The sequence below is a fragment of the Miscanthus floridulus genome, chromosome 8, assembly GCF_019320115.1.
Source record: "Miscanthus floridulus cultivar M001 chromosome 8, ASM1932011v1, whole genome shotgun sequence".
NCBI classification, from domain to species: Eukaryota; Viridiplantae; Streptophyta; class Magnoliopsida; order Poales; family Poaceae; genus Miscanthus; species Miscanthus floridulus.
In genome coordinates, this window is record NC_089587.1 from 163,894,474 (window position 1) to 163,913,514 (window position 19,041).

Below are 19,041 nucleotides of genomic sequence, written 5' to 3' on the forward strand. Positions count from 1 at the left end.
TAATCACCGAAACCCAACTAGGGCCTAGATGCTTTCAATTGGGAATCGATGTGGGAGGCCTGTTGGCGAGCGGCGTCCACTAGCTTTCTTTATTGACCGAATTCGACTGGATGAACCATTAGCTATTTTGTACCTCCAAAAGTCCTTTTTTGTTTGCTAGGACTCCAAAAGTTTAAATTAAATTCAAAGCCAGAAATAGCTCTTTCTTAGAGTTGCCCTAAACCTAAAAAGCTTGAGCTTCCATTTGGTGTAGCCCCGAAAGCTCGATTTTGTAAGTCTAGGGTAGATGCAGACGAGAGGTCAGTGTATGCTTGCCTTTGTAGGGTGTGTTTAGTTGGGTGTCTAACCCCTGGCCTGGTTCCCTGAAGTCAAGATGGACTTGTTTGGTTGGCTATAGGTGGGCTTTGCCCTGGCTCTAGGAGGCCACCGTACGCCCTGGGTCTGGCTCACAAAAAACGTCAGCAGCGGCTATTTTCTGGGGCCAGGCTTGGCCAGCGCTGGAAATGGATTCGCTTCACCTCCTGGTCGCTAGCGCCGCTTGTTCTCGCTCGCCCAACCGGTCACTGACGCAGGGAGCGGGGCCACCACTCCTACTACTCGTCCACGCTGACACGCCACTCCTCGACCTCCTCGCTCGCTCACGCACTGCCTCTCCTCCTCACTCGCGCGCCGCCGCTTCTCCTCGCTCGTAGCGGCAGGGTCGCTCGCAGCCGCCACTCCTAATGACGAGGCACCCTCCACCGCAGAGGATGAGCCGACAACACTCCATCTGCTGCCGTGCTTGCCAAGGACAGCGCTGTGACTGCAGTTAGGTCGCGTCAACTGCAAGCAGATGAAATACGGACGAACGACGTCAGCTGCAAGCAGATGAGCTCGTCGTCTGCTACCGTGCTCTTCGCATCAACTGCAGTGAGCTCGCACGGTGCCGGAGGAGGAGGACATGGCCTGGAAGAGCTCCATATGCTATGGGTGCTTGCCGAGGTGTTGCTCGCCCATCACCTGTTCGACAAAATTCCTCGAAGAAGGTATATTTACCGACTTGAAGAAGAGGTGATTCTATGTAAAGCAAAACAGGCAACCAAACACACCGTTTGCTAGTTAGGCTTAGATAACGCAGACAACCAAATAACTAAAACAGGCTAAGACTGCTCAGGCTTAGATTATAGCCAGGCTAGAAATATGCCACTAAACCAAACGACAACTAAAGCAGGCTAAAGCTGCTCAGGCTTAGATTCTAGCCAGGCTAGAAATAGGCCACGGAACCAAACGCACCTGGAGCATGGTCACTGTACGTTAGAAATGCAGCCAACAAAAGCAATGCTGCTTTTAGTTCTCCTGAATTCCTTAAAAAGTTAGGTTTAACATCCACAAAATTTTACTGAAATGCCACTGGAAAGGACAGTCTCTCTTTCAGGACAGCAGAGACCGTTGTCTTCCGTCGCGGTCGCGGTCCACCAGCACACGCGTCGTCCGGCCATTGGCCGCGCAAGATTAGACTCCAGCCTCGCCGCGCCACACACGCGCACGGCCTCACCCTGTCACCGACCAGCCGCCGCCGAGAAGCCCCTCGATGGCGAGGCGAAGGCGCGCTCAGACTCCCCGTGGACCAGCCACGTAGGCGCGCAGCAATCATCTCCCTCTTCCTCCCTCGGTTCCTTCCAAATTTCCAAAGCTCTCGCGCGCGGCGCCATGGCGGAGCGCCTCGCCGCCTCCCTCCTCCCCGCCGCCTCGCCGTCCCCGTCCCCGTCCGCCCGCCGCGCAACGGTCGCTGCCGCGGCCGCCGCCTCTTTCCCCTCCCCATGCTCCGCCCGCACGGGGCTGCGCCTACGGTCCCGCCAGCCCCTCCTCTCTCAGGTTCGCTTTTAATTTGCGCGCGCGCGCCGGTCGATATGAGTTTGTCGCCTACATTCTCGCTTACATCAGATCGAATCGAGCTGCTCTGCCTCTGACTCACCCTGTAGTGGTGGTGGGGTTGCTTGCGTGCAGAAGGCGGCCGGGCGCGGGCGTGGCGTGCGGGTGGTCCGGTGCATGGCGGCGTCGGACGCGGCGCAGCTCAAGGGCGCGCGGGAGGACATCAAGGAGCTCCTTAAGACCACATACTGCCATCCCATCCTGGTACACAACAACATAGCGTCCTCCTTGCTTTCGAGTCTCGAGGCTATTTTTTTTTAATACGACATCCTTCTACGGCTTCCAATCGTTCTGGACAATCACAGCGAAGAGCGAACCTGTATATTTGAACTTCGCTAGATTTGTTCAACTTTACTTGGGTGTCCTTGAGTTTAGATAGAATGAGTGGCGATGTCGCTTTTGTTTCAATCCGCTTGTCCTGCACTCCTGCTTGTGATGGGCAGTGTGGTTATTGCACATGCCATTTGATGTAGCATGGGTTTTGATTACATCAGAGATGTCCATCTCGGTAGTTGATGGTTAGGTTGTTCGCAAGGAAAATAAAGGAACATTCCCTTATGGTTTCTGATGATCAGGGGGCAAAGAGGGTTGATGACAAACAATGCTGTAACTGCAGAATACCGTCAGACCACATGGGAATGGGATCTAGATATCTAGTACCAAAACTTGAATGAAGCAATGATGAAATGCGCCAAGGGAGGACACTGACCGATGTTCCTATGATATATTACATGGTACCCACAAGTCTCTGCTTAAGAAAACATCCAACACAAATCTGCAACAAAGGCACAAAGTTGGACGTCAGCACAAGCTTTAATTGGTTGGATACGGTTGCTACGGCAAACATGTACATTGAAGGAGCTACCCAATTTCCACATTTTTCTGCCTCTGTTCTACGTAGTGACTTGCTTTTCTTGATGTATCCAAATCAGCGCTGCTATATGACATTGTGTTTGTTTCCCTTGCATTTTACTGGGCTGATTAGTGGAAATTAGTTCCGTGCAGCATTGCACGGAATTGTTTAGTCACTATATGTACCAGTGCTTCTGCAATTATACGCAGAAGCAAGTTTACCATGTCCGTGTAGTCATATTGTGTTGTGTCAATAAGTGAATGCTTTCAACTCTGTTCAGGTCCGTCTGGGGTGGCATGATTCTGGTACCTATGACAAGAATATTGAGGAGTGGCCACAGCGAGGTGGAGCTGATGGAAGCTTAAGGTTCGATGCTGAGTTGAGTCATGGAGCCAATGCTGGTATTTTCTATTTTCTTGATAGTCTAAATTTCTTATACGTTCTAGGTCAGTAGTAACTTGCTGATTTTGACTTGATTTTCACAGGTCTGATTAATGCATTGAAGCTTATCCAACCTATCAAGGACAAATACCCAGGTATCACTTACGCAGATTTGTTCCAGTTAGCAAGTGCTACGGCAATTGAGGTCATTGTCCTTTCTCTGCTTAAGTATCTCACTTGGTCAGTTGATCAGTCAAGTCTATGTAGTAATATGTTTGGTCAATCGCATAATACAGGAAGCTGGTGGCCCGAAAATTCCAATGAAATATGGGCGGGTTGATGTCACAGCAGCTGAGCAGTGTCCACCTGAAGGGAGGCTTCCTGGTCAGTGTTTCCAATGGGTTCTTCATTCCACACCAATGTATCATTTTTGGTTTTGTTCAATGCTTGAAATGTGACTTATGAGAGGTATCAAACTAAATTGTTGCTAATGCACATGTTCTGCAGACGCTGGCCCACGTGATCCGGCTGAACACCTTAGGGAGGTATTCTATAGAATGGGCCTTGATGACAAGGTGTGGCGGGTTTTGAAACTTACTTAACTGTCTATCTGTATTTTCTTGAGCTATGTCATTGAACTTCCGGGGCATTTGTGCAGGAAATTGTTGCACTATCTGGAGCACATACACTTGGAAGAGCAAGGCCTGACCGGAGTGGCTGGGGAAAACCAGAAACAAAATATACCGTATGTTTTTATGTTCTATTTGCTTCAGTTTAAATAAGAAACAATAGGCTATTTTCAATAATATGGAGTTTTTGGGCATGCTCGAACCGTACGCTATCCATTATTCTGTATTTTGAGTACAGAATACACACTTTGCTATCATGTTGTGACTTAGAATTCCTGGGGTTCTTTGCCTTACAGTGGAGTTACTTGATAAGACTTGATAACTTCTATAGTCTGTCTCCTTTTGCTATGTTTAGTGACAGAACATAATCAAGATGCAAAAACTTACCTGATAGCCAGTATTCTTGGTATTGTACTATTCTCCACCTCTTGATGTTTTTTTAATTGACAAATGAAACTTCTGTTCTTCTCACTTCTCATACCCAGACTATCTTCTTTGCAAATTTCATTACCAGGCAGGTTGTGAAAATGGTTAGTTTCAATTAACCAGTACTGAGGTGTTCCTGTCATTGCATTTTGCAGAAGGATGGGCCTGGTGAGCCTGGAGGGCAATCATGGACAGTTGAGTGGTTGAAGTTTGATAACAGTTACTTCAAGGTGTGCTTTCTTTTTGTCGTGTTTATAGATCATATTATTGACGAGAATCTCTGATGATTTAAGCTGTTAACAACACTTCAGGACATGAAGTTTTTGAGCCAGCTTCCCTCGGAAGAGCAGAAGGAACAGGATCTTCTAGTTTTGCCCACAGATGCTGCATTATTTGAGGACCCATCATTCAAGGTAGTGCTTGAGCTCAGCTTGCGACTTCTGATCTTTTTGAAGATCGTTCTTGCATTCACTGAGAATCTATGGCACATTCAGGTATACGCGGAAAAGTACGCAGAGGACCAGGAAGCGTTTTTTAAAGACTATGCTGAAGCTCATGCTAAGCTGAGCGATCTTGGTGCAAAGTTTGATCCTCCTGAGGTTAGTGTTAGTGTGTTACAATCCTTCCATTTTGACCTTCTACAGCCAGTCACAACTTTAGTAAATGAGTAAACACACTAGGACAATATGTCAATATCTATTCTTGAGGTCTTCCATCTGAATGACTTATTTATTTCCTGTAATGTGCATGCTCTTTGCTTCCTTATCGCATTCACTAGATCATGTTCGGTCATATGAGATGAAAGAAACATTAATGTACCAGTACAGCAAGACCAGAATTTAGTCTGATATTGGGAGTTTGAGATGTATAGGACAAGTGGTAACTGGCAGTAAATTATTAGTCTGTCTTGATCTTGAACCATTCCATAGAAACGTATGATTGATTTTTGTTAAAGCTGCTTGGGTCAACTTTTCCTTTTTGTTCCCAGTTCTTGCAGAAACTTTATGTGTATGTTGGTTACAGTCTAACTTCATGCATGTGATGTGATTGCCATGCAGGGATTCTCACTGGATGATGACATGAGCGCTGCACCTGCAGACGAAAAGACGGAAGAAGCTATCTCTTTTGGTGAGAGATTGAAACAATTTTTAGCAGGCATCTCTTGGAAAAACTTTCAAGTTCAAAACTTTTTATTTTTTCTTAAAAAGTTATGGACGGATTTGTTGAAACGAATTTCAACCGGTACCCCATGGAAATGGGGTACTGCACTAACACTGGAACCATGGGGTACTGCACTAACACTGGAACCATCAGTAACAGCAGCACCACCACCAGTGGCTCCAGAACCAGAACCAGAACCAGCAGCAGAACCTACACCAGAACCGGTAGCAGCGGCAGTAGCAACAGTGACATCCGATGACAACAACGGCGCAGCTCCACAGCCGGAGCCCTTCGTCGCTGCCAAATACTCGTATGGGAAGGTAAAAGCACTTACTTGCTCCCTCCATTAAACTCTTACAATCTACTAGAGGGCAGCTCGACGGTAAACTGATGGAGCATGTTGCGGGTGAACTCACAGAGGGAGCTGTCAGACTCGATGAAGCAAAAGATCAGGGCAGAGTACGAGGGGTTCGGAGGCAGCCCAGACAAGCCCATGCAGTCCAACTACTTCCTCAACATCATGATCCTGATCGCAGGGTTGGCGTTCTTGACGTCTCTGGTCGGGAACTGAGTGCGATATCATCGATTCCTGAAGTCTACGACTGTCCATTTTGCAAACTCTGTAGCATATGAAACATATATAAACGGCGTGCAACCAAGTGACTAGCATCAGAGCTACGTACAGTGTAAACAGTTTTCACGAAATTCGGAAAGAGACTAGAGCAAAAGGAATGTATAGCAAGTGTTCGAGAAATAGTGACCTCACTATCATCACTCTACATATATGATTTATTTATTTACTATGAAACAGTGAATGTATGGATATTCACAAATACTAGATGGTGCCCCGCGCTTCGCTACGGGATGCCGGTTCTCTCAACAATTGTGTACAATTATCATACAATTCAGTATTGAAAGCCTTTGAAGGTTACAAACTGTCATTGGTGAAAAGGAACGAAGCATTTATATAAGTCAGCACGTTGAATAGCTATTGAACATGGCCTCTATCCAATACAATTAAAGTCCCGTAACCATAAATTTGGAAGCAAAACCGTCATTGAATGATTGCTTGCAATGCTCCTTTGCTCTCCTCACCCCTGCAATGCTTGTAAGGCAACTCACATCTTAGAATCCTGGCCATTAAGCAACTATCTTTGTGTTAATAATGAAACATTTAGATATATGAAAAAACACAGTGCGGTGGAATGTACGTTTATGGGGTCACGGTGAAGCAGCAGGTGCAGTAGAGCAAAGTCTGAAAGATGCAAGCCATGTGGTACAACTGCTGAAGGATTCACGTAAAAATTTTCTGAAAATACCATGATTCAAATAATAACATACAGAAGATGGATATATGGATGAAAAATCGGTCATTACACATAGTGAATCGCTACAGATAAGTGGGCAACAAAAAGTTCATTATGAACGCTAAGACCACTGGAGGTGGAGTAATCTGAAGGTACGTATATGTAGTGCAGGTTTTAGAAAAAAGTTGAGTAACCTAGAATTTTTTTTGAAGGAAAAGTAGGAAAAAGAGGTTTATGTACAACAGCACCCAAGGTGTCAAACGCACTGGTCATAGGACCAAACAGATAAAGCACCCACCCCACTGCTAGTTTGGCTACACAGAAAAATTCATAGCCCTTTGTCTTTGCACTATGTCTTCTTTAGTCAAGGAGGTGACCTGCTGCGCCGACTTGAACGTGTTTTCGAAGATTTTCCTATTTCTCTCCTTCCACAGATTCCACATGATGTAAATCACTACTTCATTGAAGCGCCTACGCTGATTAATAAGTTCATTGAGGTTGTGCAGTAAGGTAGAGTAACCTGGAGTCACAAACAAATTGAGGCTACTGCAAATTAATAATTTTACTCAGCAGGATATAACGTGGTTCTTTAAGTTCTAGGTTTACAGTTAGGAACGACAAATAGAATAACTCACATTGTACTGTTGTCACTATTTTCTTTCGTGAAACCAATCATATAAATTTAGGGAGGTTGCCTATCATACAAATGCACCGAACTACGAAGATATCAAGCTAGAGAATCCCAGTATGCAATTTTGCAAACAATAATTACAATGACTGACAGAAATGACAAAGGTTCCATCAGACAAGAGGACACCATTGCTTAAATGTGGGCCTACGTATAGAATCCAAACGAAATGATGTACCTTGTTGGCATAAACAGCAAGTCCTTGAGACTCGACCATTGTAGACTATCTATTTTGCTCAGTTCGTCCTCTGAACACTTCAGTATAAAATGGTAAATAAACTTGCTCATAACCTAAAGCATGGATCCCACTGATAGGATCATTGTACCTCTAGAATCATAGATCAGAGGATAAACTGCTCTTAGATGGGGAATTGTTGATGTACCTCGCCCTAGGGTCATTGCGGCCGTGGTGCCGCAACGACGTAGCCTCTGTTGTCGTAGCAGCGTAGGCGCGGTAGTGGCGATGCAGAGGCGACGGTGAGGTCAGTGGCGGCTTCCCGTCGCTGGCAGCACCTTCTCTCTAGATCGGTTCGTGTTAGGGAATAGTCGGTGGGGCGCCTGGCAGCTCAAGGGAACCTCGTGTAGTGTGCCCCGGTCCCCACCTCCCTTTTATGGTGTTGTGCGATGGGAGGCCACCAACCATAGAGCGGTTGGGTGCCCCCGATCAGGGCGTGGATCCAAGAGCCCAGGGCCAATTGGTGGAGATCATAACTAACATTCTTTCCCTTGATCTCACCTTATTCCTTAAACTTAACTTACTTTATCTTTTTTTGATTCCATCATAGATCAGTGTATAGAGCGTGCCTCATCGTCACGGTCTGTTGCCATTAGATTAAACAACTACAACGCACCTCTCTGTTTTGAAACAGATACTCAACTAGGCCCTTAGTATCCAAAAATCATAGGCTTTCCCATAAACCCATGTCGACTGTGTGTTATCTGAACGCACTGGGTGGTTAGCCTTTCGTAAGCGGATCCACAAGTACTTACTCGGTACTTATGTGCTCAATGCTTTCAAAATGATTCTGGATTTTCTCCTTTACAATATATACCTTAGTGTCAATGTGTTTGGCAGCACACTTGACGTGTTGTCTTAGGAGTTAACTTACTTTAAATGGTTGTTGTTGTTGCCTACCATTGTTAAATCCGGGTACAAATTCACTTAACCTCGTTTTGCCTATTCCTTAAGCCTCATGACAAGCTATACTATAGTATGCATCACTGATGATACCACAACTGTTTCTTTAGAGCTTTTCCACAATAATACTCCAACTACGAATGTTAGCAACTGTTGTGGATTTTACTACACATCTCGCCAAGACTTAACTTTTGTACCCTCAACTATTTAAGAGTTCTTATTCTTTCTTACTCAGCATGAGGCCTATGATACTTTGCAAAAATGCAAGACATTCTCAACTTAATTCCAGTGATCTATATCTGAGCTGGACTTCTGCCAAAATATCCTGGATACATAAACTACGTCAGGGTAAGTTCTTACTTATACTTGTACACACATCAAGCTTCCAACAGCTGAAGCATATGGAACCATATTCTTTTGATCGATCTCATATCGGTTCTTGGAACACTTAAAGTTCCCAAAACTATTACCCTTGACTATAGGAGCAGGCGTAGGTTTATTCGCATGCATACTTTACCTCTTTAGAATCTTTTCTAAGTATGCATTTGCAATAGTCCTAATACCCCATTTTCTTCTATCTTGGTGAATTTTGAATCCTAGAACCAATAACGCTTCACTAAGATCATTTACATTGAAACTTTAGAACAAAACTTCTTATTCTCCAATGACAGATTAACATCACTACTAGTGAGTAGAATGTTATCTATTCACATGATGTGGAAAAAGACTTTTCCATTCTTGAACTTCACATAAACGCTATTGTCCTTCTCATTTTTCTTAAAACCCAAACTTTCTCATTGTTTTATCAACTTCAAATACTACTGTCTAGAGACTTACTTTTAACCCATAAATGGATTTCCATAGGCGGCATCCCATATGTTCTTTTCTTTCATGACAAAACCTTTTGGGTTGTGCCATGTAATCGTTTTCATATAAATCCTCGTTGAAGAATGTTGTCTTTACATCCATCTGATGTAACTCTAAATCATAATGTGCCATTAAACACCATTATGATTCTAAAAGAATCCTTACATAAGACTGGAGAGAAAACTCTCATTATAATCTTTTCATTCTTTTGCTTAAAGCATAATGAGCACAAGTCATGCTTTATATCTTTCTACATTCTTTTTGGAGTCACATTTTGTCTTGTAGACCCATTAACAGCCTACTGTTTTGGCTCCATTAGTAATTACTTTTAAGTCCCAAACATCGTTGGTACTCATCGAATTCATTTCAACTTTCATAGCTTCTTGCCATTTAAACGAGTAAACGCTTCTCATGGCTTCTTCAAATGAGGTGGGATCACCCTCCATTTGAATTTCTTTACTAACATATACTTCATAGTCATTGGAAAAATTGGTTTACTAATTCTTTGAGATCTTCTAGGGCCTCAGCTACTAGCACTTTCATATGGGGCTATTGTTGCTCTTCATTGCCAAGAGGCAATTGATTCTACAGGCTCCTGTATCACAAGATCCTTGTTTACATTATTCATCTTCTTTGAAAGACCAACAATAGGTGTTGTATAAGTCATACAACACCAACAGGTATTGAGTCTTCAAGTCGTAGGTCTCTACATACCTCTACATACCATGTTCCCCCAGATCTTTCCATCTTTTCTAAAGATAGTGTATCTTCCAATTTCTTATTTGGGTTCAATCTGTTAAACCCTTATATGGCGCTTTAAGCACCTCTTTAATATAAGGTGCTATCTTCCTATCGGAACTTTAAAAGGTCTAGGAATTTAGCTATTGCTCTGCTTAGGGGTATCATTATTATGACCGTTGTACTCCTCCGACGGTCGCATACATCTTAATTAATCTTTATCTCACTATTAATGAAGAGTATCTTTCTTAATGGATCTTTATCTCACTCTTAATAAAGAGTATTTTTTTCTTAATTGATCTTAATATTCTCCCCTTCAAAATATGACATAAACTTTACTATCATAATTTTGATAACTATTCACAAAGCCTATGAATGAGGAGACACTTATGACTTACTTCATTCACATAATTGTGTCATGTAAACAAAGTTATTTCTTAATTCGTTTAGGAGTACACTTTTCTTAATTTACTTTAAGAACTCAACGAGGTCTTTCATTAGCAGTACTTTTGCAAGTCACGCTTACATCTTTTCTAATCGTTTGGTTAGTATTGACCATGACGATGTATTTCTATTGTGCCATGGTCAATGCTCGGACAACATAAGAGCTACCCAAACTTCTCTCGCTATGCGGGATACAAAACATGTGAATCATCACAAAACTTCTCCCGCCATGCAAGATTGACTAACATAAGTACTATGCCAAAACTTCTTCCCATGCGGGATAGATCTATACGAAAACTTAGTCATGACGACTAAAAGTTCACTTATACTTCATTTTCTAATTAAATCTTCCCGTTGGTTCCAATTTAATCAGAAAATTAGTAAACTAACAAAAAACTGTCCTGAACTAACTTGACTCAAGCCTTTCCATTCACATACCTCAGCATTGCAGCCCATTGGCATGCAGCCGAGTGATCTCGATTAATATAAAACATACAATATGCTTCTGCATCAATTCTACATCACCGTTTGACAGAAAATAGAATTAATGCATAAAAACTCATAAATTAACTTGAAATCTATATAACTACTCTTCAAAATTAAATTCTCCCGTTGGTTCGAATTTAATTAGAAGATAATCAACATCATTGCAGCAGAAACTTAATAATGAAATACATTCGTTTAGTTCAAGAGCATTTCTAGGTCCTTATCAACTCTCTGAAAAATTCACCACGTTGGTGTAAAATTTTCTAGAGATTTAAACTTCAAACTTAAATTCATTATAATATTATCATCATCAACGTTGGTCAGAAAATGACAATACCATAATCTTAAACAAAAAAACTGACTACTCCTCTAATTAAATTTTCCTGTTGGTTCCAATTTAATTAGAAGATCAACATAATCATAATTTACTAAATATTACTGCTCTTTAAATTAAATTCTTCCATTGGTTCGAATTTAATTGGAAGATAATAAAGATTAAACGGCGAAAGCATGAAAAAATTATTTATCTACTTTTCAGAAGCATTTCACTTTACTCATCTACACTCTGAAAAATTATCCCGTTGGTTCAAATTTTGATAGAGATTTAACATCAAAACTTGATTAAAATTCTTCAAAAATTTGCTTCTAAAAATAATAAAACAAAACAACCTCTTCAAAAAAGTAGACCAGACTCTGGGGCACGTCAGGTCACCTCTGACTGGACACGTTCGGTCTGAGAAAAAACTCTTGGGGTGCTTACTAGACATGATCAGACGCTACGTGGTAGTGCGTCCTGTCACTTTGAGCAGCGCGTCTGATCACAACTTAACATGCGAGCGATTGACTAAGTGACCATTGGAGATGAGTGGCTGACGTTGAATGGAAGGATGCGTGGCAGACATCGGGTGATCGGACTCACCCAACCAGACGCAGGGGAAGGGTCCGGTCATGCCTGCGTAGGGCCAACGACTCTTTGAGCCTTGGAGCTCTATTTAAAAGGGTTGGCCGACTTGGGTCTCACTTTCTTGGACATTTTCACCTGTGATTCATCCTTGTAAGCCTAAGCAAACACCTCTCACTCATCTCCATCATTGATTCATCATCATAGTGAGATTGAGAGTGATTCCTAGTACATTTGCTTGTGTGATTGCATCTAGTGGCACTTGGGCATCATTGTGGCTGCGGATTTCTTGTTACTCTTGGTGGTTGTCGCCATCTAGATGGCTTGGAGTAGTGGAGGAGCATTGGCATGAGTTGGTGATTGTTCATGGCCATCTCCTGGTGATTGTGAGGGGTCTTGTGCCTTTCCCGATGAAGCACCGAAAGGTAACTCTAGTGGATTGCTCGTATCATTGAGTTACCTCACTTGTGATTATGTTCTTACAGTGCCCATTTGTTGGGCTAGGTTTGTGAAACACCTATGAGCCACTGAACCACCAAGTGTTGGTCGACACAACAGGGACTAATGTGTTGGCAAGCACGTGAACCTTAGGAGAAAAATCATGTGTCATCTTGTTGTTGGATTTGTCCTGATGATTGATTGGCATTCATCTTGTGATTGGTTCATTCGTCTACACAGCGGTATAATCACCCCACTCACTCCCTTATATTCTTGCAAACTAGTTATGTAGCAAGCTCTTTAGTGTAGCTAGTTTTAAGAGCTTGCTTGCTAGTTTAGTTTCACCTAGAGGTGCTTTTTAGTGTAGCCTTGTTGAGAATTCTTAGTGAGTAGCAACTTAGCTTCTTGTGTGTCTAGTGATCATAGTAACTAGAATTGTTGGGATAGGTGTCTTTCAACCCTTGTAGAGATAGAGCAAAATTGTATTACGCCATTTAGTGTACTAACCAAGTGTTCTAGTGAATTTGTAGAGGATTTTTATAGGCTATTCACCCCCCCTCTAGCCGTTTAGGACCTTTCAAGTGGTATCAAAGCCGTGGTCACCGTTTGATTGAAGGCTTAACGACCTCAGTGTTAAAAGATGGCTCAAGTTGTGTTCAACCATATGGGGGGTAAACCACCGTTCTTTGATGGCACATGTTATGATTATTGGAAGAGAAAGATGAAGATGTATCTTGATTCAATGAATGATCAAGTGTGGGATGTGACTAAAAGTGACTATGTTATTCTTGATCCCGACAATCCCACCAACCAAGACAAGGCCAATAAGCAATGCAACATAATGGCTCTCAACACCATCTACAGTGCCATTGATTCCAAGGTGTTTGAGCAAATCAAGGATTATGAAAGAGCTAGTGAGGTGTGAAAGAGATTGGAAGAAACATATGAGGGCACACCAGAGGTGAAGAGTGCCAAGCTATACATCCTCAAGGACAAGTTGACAAGCTTCAAAAGATGAAGGATGATGAGAGCATTCCAGAGATGTTCCATCGATTGTAAGTTATTGTCAATGACTTGAAGGCTTTGGGTGAGAAGATCAATGATGATGATGGTTCTTGATGTGCTTACCTCCAAGATTTGAGATGTTGAGAATGCTTATAATAAGAAAAGGGTTGAAGCAACTAACCCCTAACCAAGTACTAGGTGATGTCATGACACAAGAGACATACCATGTGGAAAGGAAGGGGGTTGACAAAAAGGAGAAGAAGGAAGATGAAAACAACAAGAAGAAGAGTGTAGCATTCAAGGCTAGTTCGTCATCCAAGAGCAAGGGCAAGCCTAAGAAACAAGAATTAAGTGATAATGAAGATGCTAGTGACATTGATGATGAAGCCATGGCTCTCTTTTTGTGCAAGATGGGCAAATTCATGAAGAAGAAGGGCTATGGTGCAAGAAAGAGAAGACACAACTTCAAGAGCAAGGATTATGTGAGAAGATGCTACAAGTGCAAGAGCAAGGATCATGTTATAGCGGATTGTCCCTACAATAGTGACAATGATGAGAATGAGAAGAAGAAGGAGAAGAAGGAAAGAAAGGAAAAGAAAGAGAAGAAGGAGAAGAAAATAACCTTCCAAAAGAAGAAGAAAGGTGGAGGATATGTGGTAACTTGGGATAGTGATGGCTCTTCAGATAGTGATGATTCTAGTGATGATGACAAGAAATCTCTTAAGAAAGCACTAGCAACAAGCATCGCTATCAACAATAAGCCATCCATCTTTGACACTCTATCGACATGCCTCATGGCAAAGCCTACCAAGGTAAAATATGATATAAGTGATAATGATGCTTGTGAAAGTGATGAGTGTATGAGTGATGATGATGATGAGGGGTACACCAAGGAGGAGCTCATGGACATGTTGGAGCAAGTCCACACTTGCTTTGAGATGAAGAGAAAGGAGTGTAAAGAATTGCGTAAGAAGGTCAAATCTCTTGAGCAATCCTTTGATGAGCTCAATGCTTCTCATGAGAGTATAAAGGAAGACCATGAGGATCTTGGCAAAGCTCACACTAAGCTTGAAAAAGCTTACTCCTCTCTCCTCGAGGAAGCCAGGAAGGAGCAAGTGATTGTGTCATGTCAGCCTGGGCACAAATACACCGATAACCGAAAACCAAACCGAACCGAATCAAAATATTGGTTTTTTTGGTTTTTGGTTTTTGGTTTTGGTTTTGGTTTCAGCATCTGCATAGTTCGGTGATCGGCTTCGGCTTCGGTTTTAGGCTACAACCGAACCGTTAAACTGAGCAACCGAACTCCCAGCCAGTGCACGGCGTGTCGCACAGGCACCAGGCGGTGAGGCACCTAAGTGCACACCCAGCGGCCCAGAAGTCAAGACGGCCCACCATACTCCAAGGCATACAAGTCACGTGAGGCCAGCCCACACACAGCCACATACTCATAAACCCTTTCTCAAAAAAAATACTCGTAACCCTATCCCTTTGACCCTTCCCTGTCCGAGCTTTGGAGGAGGCGGCGGCAGTTACAGCGATGGAATGGTGGGGTGGCGCGGATGCTGGACGGTGATTCGCTACGGCGGTTTCTACGGTGGATGGCGTGAGCCGAGAGGCGTGGAGCCCCGAGCAGCGCTTCTACGAGGGAGCGTGAGAGGAGCAGGAGGCTGTCAAAGCTGCGCGTGAGCGCGAGCGCCGAGCAGGGAGGCGATGCTGCGGGCACTGGGCTGCGGCGCATCTGAGGCCTCGAAGCCCGTCAATTTGTTCTTCTCTTTTTCTTTTGCAACTCGATTCGTTCTTCTCTGTTCCGACATACTCTCCCTTTTGTCTTTTCTTTCTCTGCGATAGTTTCGGTTACTTCGGTGGAAACCGAAAAACCGAACTAAGAAACCGACACCGAATTTGTCGGTTGTTGATTCTACAAACAACCGATCGGTTGTTGATGTCTAAAAACCGAAATTTATAGATACCGAACAAACCGAACCGATTTGTCGGTTTTAACCGAATACCCAGGTTGAGTGTCATGTGATGTGGGACTAACATGTGATATTCTTGATGAATCTTTTTATAAGCCCATTATTGTTGCTCCCACTAACCCTTCTTGTAGCACTTCTACTTCTACTTCACCTTTGAGTGATGGTTACACTTGTGATGCCTCACTAATGGTGAAAAATAAGACCCTCAAGGAGGTCAATGAGCTCACTCGTGCCTTAGGCAAGGCCTATGGTGGTGAGGACCGCTTGCTTATGTGCTTGGGTAGCCAAAGAGCATCTCTCTACAAAGAGAGATTGGGCTATACCCCTAAGAAGGGCAAGGCCGCCTTTGCTCCTCACAAGACTAGTTTTATGAAGAACAATGGCTAGTATTGCTATAGTTGCAAGCAAGTTGGTCATAAAGAGCATGATTGCAAGAACAAGAAATCACATGCTAATGTATCCTCAATTAAGTTTGATTCTTGTTATTTGCTTACCAAGGGTGCCAATGGTGTGAAGGCTAAGTTCATTGGTTCACCAATTATGGGTTCAAAGAAGAAAGCCATTTGGGTGCCAAAGAGCTTAGTGACTAACCTTGAAGGACCCAAGAAAGATTGGGTACCTAAAAAGAATTGATCTTCTTTTGTATGTTAATTATAAAGCCAGAGGAAGGCATTGGGTGCTTGATAGTGGGTGCACACAACACATGACAGGTGATTCAAGAATGTTAAATTCAATCAATGCAAATGATAGCAATGGTGTTGATAGTATCACATTTGGTGACAATGGCAAAGGCAAGGTCAAAGGGCATGGTAAGATTGTAATATCCAATGACTTGAGCATTTCTAATGTGCTACTAGTAGAGAGCTTAAACTTCAACCTATTGTCAATAGCTCAATTGTGTGATCTTGGTTTCAAGTGCATATTTGGTGTGGATGATGTAGAGATCATAAGCGTAGATGGCTCTAACTTGATATTCAAAGGATTTAGATATGAGAATCTATACTTAGTTGATTTCAATACTAGAGAAGCTCAATTGTCAACATATTTGCTCACTAAGTCTAGCATGGGTTTGTTATGGCATAGAATACTTGGTTATGTTGGAATAAAACAATTGAACAAATTGATTAAGCATGATCTAGTAAGGGGCTTGAAAGATGTCACATTTGAGAAGGATAAGCTATGTAGTGCATGTCAAGCCAGAAAGCAAGTTGGTAACACACATCCTAAGAAGAGCATGATGAGTACATCTAAGGCATTTGAGTTATTACACATAGACTTATTTGGACCAACCACATACACTAGCATTGGTGGAAATAAATATGGATTTGTGATAGTGGATGATCTTACTAGATACACTTGGATGTTCTTTCTTGTCGATAAGAGTGATGTGTTTGCAACCTTCAAGACATTCATCAAGAGAATTCACAATGAGTTTGAAACAACCATCAAGAAAGTGAGAAGTGATAATGGTAGTGAGTTCAAGAATACAAGAATTGATGAGTTATGTGATGAGTTTGGCATTAGGCATCAATTCTCGGCCAAGTATATTCCATAATCAAATGGTCTTGTTGAGAGGAAGAATAGAACCTTGATTGACATGACAAGATCAATGTTGAGTGAGTACAATATGAGTCATTCATTTTGGGCCGAAGCAATCAACACAGCTTGCTACTATAACAACTGCCTATATTGTCATCCTATATTGGAGAAGACACCATATGAGATCTTGAATGATAGAAAGCCCAATATTGCATATTTTCGGGGTTTTAGTTGCAAATGCTACATATTGAAGAAATGCACTAGATTGAACAAGTTTGAGAAGAAGTGTGATGAAGAATTCTTGCTTGGTTACTCCACTACTAGCAAGGCTTATAGAGTTTAGAATTTGGCTTGTGGTACTCTTGAGGAGGTTCATGATGTAGAATTTGATGAAACCAATGGTTCCCAAGAGGAAGATGAGAATCTAGATGATGTGAGAGGCACTCAATTGGCCAATGCAATGAAGAAGATGGATGTTGGTGATATAGGGCCTAGAGAAGTGATTGAGGTTGAAGATGACAAAGATCAAGTGCTCTCTAACTCAAATGTGCAAGCTAATGGTTCTCATGATCAAAATCAAGCTAGTATAAGTGATGACAAAATGCAAGATCAACAATAAGTGGCTAGTTCATCATCTTAACTAAATGATAAACAAAGTGCAAGCAATCAAGTTCAAGTGCTCCAACCAACCAACATTGCAAGAGATCATCCTTTGGACTCCATAATTGGTGATATCTCTAGAGGTGTGCAAACTAGATCAAGATTGTCATCATTTTGTAAATATTTCTCATTTGTGTCATCTATTGAACCAAAGGAGATAGATAAAGCTTTGAAGGATGTTGATTGGGTGAATGCTATGCATGAAGAGATAAACAACTTCACAAGAAATTAAGTATGAGAGTTAGTTGAGAGGCCTAAGGATCATAATGTGATTGGAACAAAGTGGGTCTTTCGGAACAAGCAAGATCAAGATGGGATAGTTGTAAGGAACAAAGCAAGATTAGTGGCTCAAGGTTACACTCAAGTTGAAGGTCTTGGCTTTGAAGAAACATATGCCCTGGTTACAAGATTGGAAGCAATTATGATCTTGTTAGCCTATGCTTGTGCCCATAACATCAAGTTGTACCAAATGAATGTGAAGAGTGCATTTCTCAATGGGTACATCAATGAGTTTATATATGTTGAGCAACCTCCCGGTTTTGAAGATGAGAAGAAGCCCAACCATGTTTACAAGTTGAGAAAGGCTTTGTATGGTTTGAAGCAAGCATCTAGAGCATGTATGAGAGGTTGAGGGACTTCCTACTCCCTAAAGAGTTCATTATGGGCAAGGTTGACACCACTCTCTTCACCAAGAAGATAGACAATGACTTGTTTGTGTTGCAAATCTATATTGATGATATCATATTTGTGTAACACCCCAATGTTAAGCATTGTATTTGGCATTTGCATTTCATGAGCACAAGCATCATCCAAGCATTCATGAGCATGAGCATATGAAGTTTCATTTCATTTACCTTCTCTTTATCACATGTGATGTTGCTTATATACTTACATATGCTTGTAATCATGTATGACCAATGTATGAAATGGTTGTGAGGTCATGAAAACACCTTAGACACATCTAGGATGATAAATGGAACAATGTTTATATTCATGACTTAAGCCAATTTTGCTTCTAAGTGTTGGTTTACTTTGAAATGCCATTTTCATGATGCTAGTTTGACTAAAGTTGAACAGTAGCTTAGAATGTTTCCATGGCTATGTGACCTAAATAAAAGTTGTAGTTCACATCATGGGTAACAAACTTTATTTAAGGACCATAAGCTAATTCAGTGTCTAACATGGTCAAATAGAGCTCACAAGTATCAATAAAATGCTATTTTCAAAACTTGAAATTTTTCTGTTTTGAAGCTGTTTTCAGTTTTAAAGTACCTCACTTTGGAGCCTTGTAGTTTGAAAACCATTGGGAATTAGGTCAAACTCCTTTAAGCACTTTTGTCGTACTCACCTAGCTCTACAATTTCCATTAACAAAGTTTTTGCTAAATCGTCATGGATTACGAGATTTAGGAGCTCAAAATAGTGCTGTCAGACGGACTGAATCTGCCGGTGTTGTGGCCGACCGACCACAGGTCGTAGCCGCCGCGTGGC

General features: G+C 42.1%; 2 protein-coding genes across 4 annotated transcripts; both read left to right on the plus strand.

Annotated features, from left to right (window-relative positions):
• The first annotated feature begins 1,522 nt into the window (after window positions 1-1,522).
• On the plus strand, window positions 1,523-6,196 carry LOC136477470 (probable L-ascorbate peroxidase 8, chloroplastic). Of its 3 annotated transcripts, none has more exons than XM_066475642.1 (13): window positions 1,526-1,854; window positions 1,987-2,115; window positions 3,045-3,165; window positions 3,250-3,350; window positions 3,442-3,529; window positions 3,653-3,720; window positions 3,804-3,890; window positions 4,356-4,430; window positions 4,512-4,613; window positions 4,695-4,799; window positions 5,259-5,328; window positions 5,521-5,681; window positions 5,780-6,196. In XM_066475642.1, the coding sequence occupies exons 1-13, from the start codon at window positions 1,690-1,692 to the stop codon at window positions 5,930-5,932; spliced, it is 1,425 nt and encodes a 474-aa protein (XP_066331739.1). In that variant the 5' UTR covers window positions 1,526-1,689; the 3' UTR covers window positions 5,933-6,196. The 3 variants fall into 3 exon arrangements, with proteins under 3 accessions (XP_066331737.1, XP_066331739.1, XP_066331738.1); XM_066475641.1 differs by having other exon boundaries at window positions 1,528-1,854; window positions 5,515-5,681; XM_066475640.1 differs by having other exon boundaries at window positions 1,523-1,854; window positions 5,259-5,681.
• Window positions 6,197-13,579: 7,383 nt separating this feature from the next.
• On the plus strand, window positions 13,580-14,664 carry LOC136470110 (uncharacterized). Its single transcript, XM_066468068.1, has 3 exons — window positions 13,580-13,904; window positions 14,058-14,488; window positions 14,605-14,664. Exons 1-3 carry the CDS (start codon window positions 13,580-13,582, stop codon window positions 14,662-14,664), a joined length of 816 nt encoding a protein of 271 aa, XP_066324165.1.
• The last annotated feature ends 4,377 nt before the right edge of the window (window positions 14,665-19,041 follow it).

Excerpts from the sequence above, each read along its gene's own strand:
- LOC136477470 (XM_066475640.1), top strand. The coding sequence starts at position 1,690 with ATGGCGGAGCGCCTCGCCGCCTCCCTCCTCCCCGCCGCCTCGCCGTCC. Across the intron at positions 2,116-3,044 it reads CATACTGCCATCCCATCCTG|GTCCGTCTGGGGTGGCATGA; the intron begins GTACACAACAAC and ends AACTCTGTTCAG. Across the intron at positions 3,166-3,249 it reads GAGTCATGGAGCCAATGCTG|GTCTGATTAATGCATTGAAG; the intron begins GTATTTTCTATT and ends TGATTTTCACAG.
- LOC136470110 (XM_066468068.1), top strand. The coding sequence starts at position 13,580 with ATGACACAAGAGACATACCATGTGGAAAGGAAGGGGGTTGACAAAAAG. Across the intron at positions 13,905-14,057 it reads GGATCATGTTATAGCGGATT|ATAGTGATGATTCTAGTGAT; the intron begins GTCCCTACAATA and ends ATGGCTCTTCAG. Across the intron at positions 14,489-14,604 it reads AGGAAGCCAGGAAGGAGCAA|CATCTGCATAGTTCGGTGAT; the intron begins GTGATTGTGTCA and ends TTTTGGTTTCAG.